General features: G+C 39.0%; 1 protein-coding gene across 1 annotated transcript in view; it reads left to right on the forward strand.

The window, feature by feature from the left end:
- The window catches only part of TENM3 (teneurin transmembrane protein 3), a 449902-nt gene that overhangs the window by 358302 nt on the left and 81278 nt on the right, over positions 1-10322 (forward strand). The window contains 1 exon segment of the mRNA XM_077762712.1: positions 9977-10003. Coding sequence (XP_077618838.1) covers positions 9977-10003 — 27 coding nt within the window.

A 10322-nucleotide genomic window follows, 5' to 3' on the forward strand; every position in this document is an offset into this window, starting at 1 on the left:
AAAATGTTGGATGCCATACAGATTTTTAAGTATGAATTTGTCCAAACATAGGAGTTCCCTTTGGCTTTTTTAAACCTCATTTCTCATCTGAAGTCAATTTAAACTGTCTTTTAAAAGTTTATGGAGAGACATGGTGTCTGAATACACACCAGTTATATGTCAGATTTATATTGTTTTATTAACAGCCTGCCACTTTGTTCCTTTACTGATACACTGCAGTATCTTTTTCCACTTGGAACCCTTCATTGATTCGCATCTCTTAAAAGCCATCTAAGACCTTAATTTCCACCAAAATCTAGTATACAGGTGGTTTTAAAGTTCAGTTGACTGGATATACGATATAACTAGAAATAAAAATGAAAAACACTCCTTTCAATTCTTGCCAAGTTCATCAGAAGGCTTGTATGAGAGGTTTAGGTCCAAGGGATTTGGGAGCAAAATCAGATGCAAAACAAGATGATGTCCGCTGCTGTACACTGGGTAGCGGGGAAAAGAGGGCTGGAAGCAGTGTCGGATTACAAATAGGTCCATTCTCCCCTAAAACTCGAGCCAGATAACTGTGGGGTGTCAATGTGAATTTAAGTAATTTTCATTGTATAGAGAGATTCTTCTTACCCCAGTGGAGTAAGGAAAAAGTCAGCACTTTGCACTCAGTTTGATGTAGGGGTGGAAGAACGAAGCCCCCAATTCGAAGGGGTAGGATTCCTTCCTACAATGGCCCACGGGTGTGCTAACAATGGCAGAATTTATCTGTCATTTGACGAATATGACCAGTTGAGAAGTGCCTTTATTCTTCCTAAATCTGTTCCTTTTCCACCCACCAGCTTTTAAAATACATGTTTGTTAATGGTGCTAGTCCATACAGAAGCCGTGCCTCCTCTCCTTTTTCAAATTTAACATTGTCTTCACAGATTATGGTGTGATTAGAGCCGGGTTTTTGTTTTTTTTTTTTTCCTATCCCTCCTCTTCATGATGGGTTCATTGACCCTCTCCTTTTTGAGTGCCTCTTTAGTGAAGCTGGAAAACAGCTGTCTGAAATATGGCCATTATTTCTAGGGTTCCGCCGACATGTGCCTTGGATAAATTAAGGAGCAGCCAAAGGAAGTCCATAAATATGAATACTTTGCCAGCTGCTTTTCCATTAAACTCTGTTGGTTGAATGAAATTAGCAAATAATTATGTTGGTGGGGAATCTGCTATATCCAAATGTAATATAATGTCTTCCTTTAACAACAGAGCTTAATTTTTTCCTGTACACCAAATTAGTTTTGAGGGTAATCTACATTGCAAATTGGCCGATTTGCATTAGAACTATGCCTACTTGTTCTGATTTGTCAACACCTCTTTTTTTAAAAAGTCCTTAACATCCAGCACGGGTGGGTAAGACCATCTGCTTGCAGAGTTTGCCTGTAGCTCCAACACTTCACACATGAGACAGGTTACAGCTGTTTAATTGTTACGGTGCTGAATGATTATCCTTCTATTCAAAATTAATATTTATATTTGTGTGCATAGAAAGCATGTGGTTAAACATAAGTGATCTAATTGTAAATTAATGGCATCAGGTATTCGCTCATTAGTCCCCCCATGAACAGTGAAGGGTAAAATAATGCCTTTCACAGACACTCCAACTCTTGGCTTTTAAGACGCGTCCCCAGGAGTGATTATTATGCATGTGAGGAATCCACTCCAAATACACTGGTGTAAGCAAGGGAAAAAAATCACCAGAGAGCTGCCATTAACAACGGAGAGAAGCCTATCTATAGTTACATCATATAGCTATATGATAGTTATATCATATAGTTATCTATATGGTTATCACCCATACGCTAACTCTTTCCTGTCCCGAGAAGCATCATCCTCTGAATTGTGACCAGTGTGAGTACAGCCCACGTAGGGAGAGCCTAGAGGTATGTCAGCGATGATTGCGTCTCCCCATGCGGCACCCACAGGAAATACCCCAAGCCGTTGGGAAAGCTTGCTTAACCGAGAGTGAGCTCCCCACTGCATTTAGGAACGGTGATGCACAGACGTACCTCACTCTGCTACAGAAGTGTTTTCCATCTTGTCTACTCGGTCCATTTCATAATGAAAAACAAAATGAAAAGTTTTCAGCAAAATTGCAGTCTAAGGACAGAGGTATGCATGTAAAATAGGGTATTTAAATGTCTTTGCTTCTGGGTGGTTACTGGAAATGCGACTTGTATCTTGTACAGGAGTCAGAAAACCACTGACAGAGAAGTGGAGTGATCCCCACCCTGGGAATTAGCCACTTCCTGTAGCGAATGTTCCCGTTAAAGGGAGACTGTTTTGGGGAGGAAGAGAATAAGGGGCTTGTCCTGCCATCACTGGGGTGAGTGGATCTCATAGCTTTGGAAACAAATCATTGGCAGTTCCAAGCTCCATTGATTAAAGACAGATTTCTTTTGTTCTTCCTAGTCTCTTAAAAGATACCAGTAGCTTCCTGAATTCGCCCCTTCTAAACTGTCTTTATTAACAAGATGAATTAATGGCTGAAATTTATTGAGTTTTTACAATGTACTAAGGCACAGTATAGAGTTCTCTGCATACATTACTTAGTTAATCCTCTCAACAGGTAGAAGCTTTTAAAATCTCCATTGAGGGCACCCAGGCTTGGTGAGGTTTCATAACTTTTTTTTTTAACGTGTGTGTGTGTGTGTGTGTGTGTGTGTGTGTTTGAGAGAGAGAGAGCACGAGCTGGGGAGGGGCAGAGAGAGGAAGGCACAGAATCTGAAGCAAGCTCCAGCCTCTGAGCTAGCAGTCAGCCCAGAGCCCGATGCGGGCCTCGACCCACGAACCGTGAGATCATGACCTGCGCCAGACAGATGCTTAACCAACTGAGCCACCCAGGCGCCCCGATGTATCTATGATTTACCTATGACTTTCCCAAAATAAATTACCGTTTATCTTAGGTGAGGTAAAGATTGTTCAGTTTTGTTTATTGTTTTTCCTGATCCATTCAAGAAAACCAGTTAGAAGAAGATCTGATATATTTGACGCAATTATTTGTAAGTCTTAGTCTATGCATTTTTCTTAAATATTAAATTTTATGCAGAGGCAAAAATAATAGTGCAGCCAAGAAATTATATTCATTACAATGGATCAGATCAATAGGTTATTTTTATGGTTTCCTGCCACTGGACTTGCTTCTATTATACAAATACTACTGTAATAATTTGACAAAACCAAGTTCATCGTATCTGTTAAAGATCTAAGTATTCATCTAGTGTAAAAAATATTTCTGTTACAGTTTGTGTTGACTAATGTTAAGAGCTGTCTCTGGCTAGCTTCGGTCCCCAGTCAGGGTGCTAAAACATACCTGAGTATTTTTAAGTCTAGGAAATCCTCAGAAAGTGTGGTGTTGCTTATGTCATGCAGTGAACTCAGACAGGAAGTACACACATGTGCTACTGACGTGCTAAGTAGTCCACAGCCGGGCACAGAATTCTACGCTAAAGGAAAATACCGAATATTTTTCTATCGGTTATCTCTGCAGAGCTCTGCAGCTTCTAATAGCACTTTTCCGGCAATGCCGACTTTATAAAATTTGGTTTCTCTCAGAGCACCTTTTCCATAGGGCCTATTTTTGTTTTCTGGACTGATTTAAATAAATATATATATATATTATTTCACTCTTCTGGAAGGTCTTCGATGAGTGTTGCAAACTGAAAAACGGTATTTCGCTTGGGCAGGTGCATGGGAGAAGCAGTGTATTTGTACAGATCATTTGTTCATCACATTTCCAACCCACAGAAAGAATATGTAAAGTTTCAAAGACAATTTATTTGAAACAGGTTTTTTTGTTCTGTTTTTTTTTTTTCAAAAATGTGTTGCCAATTTTAGGGGCACGAGAGATCTTTCAGACAACACGCATGCGTGTGTGCAGACACACACATACTCACACAAAGTGTGTTTCCTGACTGGCACAGCCTTACTTTCTAGTTGTTAAAGTTCAAATTAAGTGACTCTTCTAAACAAGATAAAGTATTTATGATGTTTTTTCTTGATGTTAAATTGAGAATTTTGTGGTGAGGAAGGACATACCGGAAGGGGTCTGAATAAATTGTTTTAGGAGACTTATAATTCTATCACTGCCATAATCCTTTATGACAAGTTAATCAGTAGCTGGCAGTGGGCAACACTTAAGGACAATGAACCCATGGGGGTACAGCTTGCACACTGATTTAAACAGTTACAGGTTGGAATAAATGGATTTAATATGTACTTATTTGCAGATTGTTGCTTTTCTGTCTTCCTCCAGGAGCTGGTAGTGAATAATCTAAGAATGATACCTACTTACAACTTTAATGAGATCCTAATGCGAATCATTTTTTAGGTCTGTTAAAAAGAATGAGGCAGCACACAATGCTAGATAAAAATTTGTCCTCAAGTCCAAGGACATTGAAGTACCTCCATAGTGAGGAATATGTCTGTATTTTATTAGGTACCCAGCTGATTGAATTGTCCTCTTTGGAAGGCGGGCCCTTAAGATTTTATTGTTGTAATTAAATTGAGAAATATTTCCAGCTTCTGGGTTCTGTGTTATGTGCCTGTGTCTGGGCTCCACCCAGGAGTCAATTCAGTGGCCTGGTGAAAATACTGTATTGTTTAATATCCTCCAGTCAAGCCTGTTGTGGACAGTGAAAACAGTGTGAGTAGTTCATAACTATATACATCAGCAACTATGTGTACACAAACTATTTTTATCTTTCCCCTGTGAGCTGTCTAGCGCATATACAACCAACTTGGTTTGTCTTTGTTTCTTCTTTGTGCTCTGAAGAATTCTTGTGACAGTAAAAGGAAAGCAAACTTGGCATTAATCGTATTCTGTGTGGACCTCCAAATATCCCAGTTCTTCCCTCAGAGCAGACATATATTCCTTTGACCTCATTTTTAAATGGCATCCATCTTCGGATTACCATTCAAAACATCTTTTTTGTACAGCATTTTACCTTAACTGAACTGCTTCTGTCTTTTTGTTGTTCAAACTCACTTGTTTTGATTTTTTTCCTTGTTTTATCCCTCGGTTTTAACAACTTGTCCGTTGGTTTTCCAAGTTTTGGATTTTCAGAAAGGCTCTAGCAGTTTCTATCCTAAAGCTGTCTTCAGTCTACGTAAGGTACTCGCACTTACAGAACTGTGTCAATAGATTAATATTTCAAATTAGTTTGGATTCTAGACTTACTTCCTAGGTCCCCCCTTTTAATTCAAGTGTTGAATTAAGGATTTCCACATTTTTTCGTCCTGTGTTTTCATTCAAGTAAATTTATTAACCATTCTGTAGGCAGATGATTCTTCTAACCTACCTTACATGGGTATGCAGTTCTGATTCTTCTGCATTGTAAATATTGCTTATTTATTAAGTCTGTAGCCACAGACTGCCTGGTTGGTCTTTGGCTTTGCCACTTGCTAGCATTTTGACCTTGAGGAAGTCATTTCACTGTACCTCAGTTTCTTCATCTGTGAAACAGGAAAGATAATAAAAGTACCTGTTGCCCCGTAGGTGTTGACACTTAAGTCAGCCATCCCATGTACGATGCTTAGCATAGTTTTCAGCACTTAGTAAGAGTAGTAGATGGTATTTATTGTTACTACTACTGTATGTAATTGGTGTGGATGGATTGCACAAAGGGGGAGGAACAGGTGGATGAAGGAGGGGGACGGATTTAGGAAATGAGGTATTGCTCACATGGTTCTTTCTCAAGAAGTATTATTATTATTAATAATATATCTGTATTATTCATAGAATTTCTTCAAACACTGCAAATCTGTGTAAGACCCACTAGAACCACCATAATAAGTACATTTAATCATTTTGTTCAGCAGATACTAAGAATCCCTTGTGAGCCAGGCAACAGGAATATATGGGAATTAGCGTGGCCTTGGAGTTGACAGTAATGGAGATTTACACATTCAGTCTCATATGTCTATGTATCAATAAAGCCTTGTATTTTTATGGAATCTCTTCATGAATTGATCACAGATAGTTCTTGATTCAACCCTTCTCCTCTTACATTTACCCTTGTGTTCGTACCCCGGACTTCTTCCATTAGAAGCACTCAGTGAGAAAAACCAGGAAGAATCAGATAACAGAAAGAAATGGAGGGAGGAGGGTGCCCATAATTTTGATAGATAAGCAGATGAGGCGACAACATATAGGTAGAATTTCCAAAAAGTTGCTATTCATTTCAGGTCTACATGTTAGGAATTAAAGGCTGTACGAGACTAAATATGAGCAAGGTCAAGGTCCCTCCTAAGGGGCCTTAGACTCCATATCCATTACAAAGGGGTATACACAAGAGTAGATCGTTTTGTGTCCACTTCCGCCCATCTTCCCCAAAACATGAAGTAGGAAAAGAGGGTCACTGGGGGCTTTGAAAAGAGAAACCATCCTTTTTAAAAAGAAGTATCTAGAGGGGTGTGCTTGAAAAAGATACAGGACCACTCATTTGCTTTGGTGATTCTGAAGGCTTATGGGCTGATCCCATAATAAAAATATTTGTGACGACCCAAACGTTTCTTCCACATCTACAATTTCAGAGTCTTTGCCCACCTGATCCTGCAAGAGACCAAAGACCTCCAGCGCATGGGCTCGAAACCCAGCTAGTCATTTCATGTGTTACGTTCTAGAGATCTAATGTATTTTGGAAGAGAGACAATAGACAATAAAGACCAAGAATTAGCTCTGACACCTAAAAGACACTCATCTGCATTCTGTCATTTAAGTTAGACCCACCGGGCCATTTCCCAAGGAATTCACGTAGGAGGCCGCTAAGAGACAGTAGAACCGCCCTGTGGCTAATGGAAGAGTAGTACCTATTTCAGTTCATGTTAGGTCAGGAATAATTGCATAGTACCTGTGAGCAAGAAGAGGCATTCTGACCGAGATTGCTAGGCTGTGACCTTGCACACACTGTCTCTCCCTCCTCAGTCTCTCCATCTGCACTTACTGTATCAGCTGTGTTTATATCGTAAGGTTGGGGGAAAGATCAGATGAGAGATAGAAAGTGCTTAGAGCAGTATCTTGCACAAAGTCAGCCTCTGTTATCGTCTTCAGGGAGGAGAGCTGGGATCAGAGTACTTCATGTGTGTCCCCTGAATTATTATGAACCAGGACAGAGACCGGGAGCGCACCTAGAAATTTGGGAATCATTAATACATCACACAAGCGTTCAGTCTACAACTTACAGAACCAGAGCCCAGGGAAGAGCTAGAATCATAGCATTTTGTGTCTGTGAGCCTGTGCGCATTGTTTCTGGGGGGAGAGTCTGTAATTCTTGCTACTTTTCTCACTGATCCGAGACCCCAGAAAGATTTAAGAATCACTGTCTTACGGGAAATACAGTAATACCCACCCCTCTATGTCCCACGTGGGTCTTTTTAAAAGATAAATAATTGAAACTCCTGGGGAAGTGTTTTATGAATACATTTTACTGGAGAAGAGTTTTTAAAAAGGGCTCCATTTTATATGTCTAGCGCTCATTTTTATAAGAGTTTTCTTCTATAAAGCAAATTTAAAACTTTTGGTGAGTAGATCCAGTAGGAAGGGCTTTGTTTTGGTGTCAGAATACGCTCATTCATTTTCAAAGAAATTTTTTTTTGCAACTTAATGTGCATTTCAGCAATTGTTAGGTATATTAATTTTTAAATATACTGTATTATTTTTACGGTTATTGTTCCTAATGGCTTCGTACAATGTGCCTGCATTTTTCTGATTATTTCCTGTAGTAGCTTATCTAATGAGGTTTTTATTGTCACAATTATTATTTTTAATAATCATTTGAAACCTCATCTATCGACATCTCTTTTTAACATCTTAATTCTTTAGCACGAAGCTTTTGTGGCAGTGTCAGAAATTTTAATCTTCGAGGACAAAATGCACATGGTGGTTTTTACCTCTTTTCTCTATTAGTTTTAAACTACCAGCCTCACAGCTATTCCCTGTGATATAAAATGCAAATGACAAAGCTTAGTGTCTCTTTCTCAGTACAGATATTATTCTTTTGGTTGGGTTTTAACCGTTCGCAAAATTTATGTTAAGCATTGCTCGTATTTAACGTGGCATATGAATTTTGACCGACTGTATATTTTAAATATATTTTCTAATTTCATCTCCACTTTTGTTGTTCTCTTGACCTGATGGCAAACCTGCCTTTACGTTGAATCAAACCACTGCTTTGCGTAATTGATTGTTTGCTAAAATAATGGGATTGGCTGGATTAGAAATAGTTCATTCCTCCTTTAAAACTACTAATCCAGATCGCAATTAATTACATTCCTCATTTGGTTGCATTAACTGAAATGGACCCAATGTAAAAGCAAAAGACTCCAACAAAGTCAGTGTGATTACTTTTTATAAATTAAGAACACCTCCAAAAGGACTACCCTATCTGAATCAGAAATTCCTGAATTTTTCTAGGCACTTTGTTTCTGTTTAGGTCACCAGTGGGGCTATTAGGAGGCTCTCCTAGATTATATAATGTTCGGAAGGGGTTCTTGAGGAATTATATCCACGGTGTTATCCAATGGTACATTTCTCTTTTAACGTTTGAAAGTAGAATGTTTTTATTAAGTTATAATTTCAGAGTACTATCTAAGAGTGTTGCCGCACCTTAATTTCCCCCACTGTACGTTGTCAGTCAATTGTGAAAACGCTTAATTTTAAATGAGATTCAGAAGCCTCTAATAGAGTCCTGTGACAACATGAAGAATCCTTTTAACATCCGCAGCACACGTGTCAGACGCGTTTATGGTTTTGTTTATGCACATGACAGAACTACCAAATCTGAGAGGCTCAACTGGACGTTAGAGTTTAAATCATTCTGTGAGTTCTGTCGTCACTTGCGTGTGTCAGTAGTGAAAAATAATCAACATAAGCATCTTTGAAAAGCAATTTCAGATCATTAAAGATGTATGAATTTTGACAAAGCAGGCAGATTTCAGGCTTATTAAGAATATATTACGCCTCTCTGCTGGTGGAGGGAGAGAGGAATTTCTGCCTCTGTTCAAGAGAAAAGGTGTCGCCTGGTTGTAACCTCATGAAAGAGGAAATGGACAGGTACAGTGAATGACTCCCAATCCTGACTGTTTCTATAGAGCGGTTGTGAGAAACAGCTTATTCCAGGCTGAATCCTGAAAAGAAACAGGACCTTAGAACAGTCTGTGCTTCCCCACGGACTGACCACGTACGCGACACGTCACTGTCCGTCTGCTGTGTGGTCAAGGGCTACTGGGCAGTCATTCTCTGCACAGCGTACCCATGCCTTTTTCATAGTATAGTAAGTTTGCTCCGTTTGCTCAAGGGTTCTCCGTCACTTCCCTTTTTTGCTTATTTATTAAACATTAAAGTTGGATACTCTGTAAATCCACAAGTGATTCAAGACCGAAGGTGAGGGAATCAGGAGTTCTGTGGGTTCGTCTCTCAGGTAGAAGAAAGACAACATCAGAACACACACAAACGGTTCCTCCTAGGCTCCCGTGTGGCCCTTTTTGCCCTTAATTGCACAACCCTCACACAACTGCTTTGTGAAAAACAAATTTTCAAAAATTACACCTATTTTCTACCCCGCCCCAAAAGTTTCTTTGTAGCCCTCATCATTGTAAATTTCTCACCTTCTTTAGCACAAAGAATTGATTCCATGCGTTCTACGTAGGCTTTAAAGTATAATCTCAAGACAGAGCAGGGTGGGTGGGTTCCTACTCATCTGGGAAAGGTAGTGTTGCCTGCATACTGTCCTTGCAAATGCGGGGTATTTCCTGGAGTCATGGCCACATAAGCTGAAACGTGAATGTGCTGTAGTGTTAAAAGATAATGAAGTGCATCTCTGTCGTGTGATGTGAATCTTATGTCAGCTGCAGCTACTCAATTTGCATGTAAATTCTGAAAATTTTCTTGTCCCATGTGACACTTCTGAAATGTCTGTCTGTTCTTTTTTTTCCTTTTTAATTTCTCAAGCTCACTATTTGGATAAGATAGTTAAAGGTACTGTATACTTGCTCTTTGTTGACATATCTACATATATATCTATATATAACTGTGTATCAGGTCATATGAGGTACGAAAATAGACTGTTTCTCATGCATATTTTTGTAAATTAAAAATCAGGCTTACATTATGTGAAATGCCTTGGATTTAAAGTACTGAGACTTCAGTGTCTGTGTCTCATTTTTATAATTTTGGGTTATCACAGATTTCATTCCAATGTAAGAGCGTTAGTTTTTAATGGAACCCAAAACTGAAGATAACAGTATATTTGCTGTTTTTTGTTTCTGTTTCTTTTTTTTTTTTTTTTTTTTCCTTA

This window comes from Crocuta crocuta, unplaced genomic scaffold, assembly GCF_008692635.1.
Source record: "Crocuta crocuta isolate KB4526 unplaced genomic scaffold, BGI_CrCroc_1.0 scaffold90, whole genome shotgun sequence".
Lineage (NCBI taxonomy): Eukaryota > Metazoa > Chordata > Mammalia > Carnivora > Hyaenidae > Crocuta > Crocuta crocuta.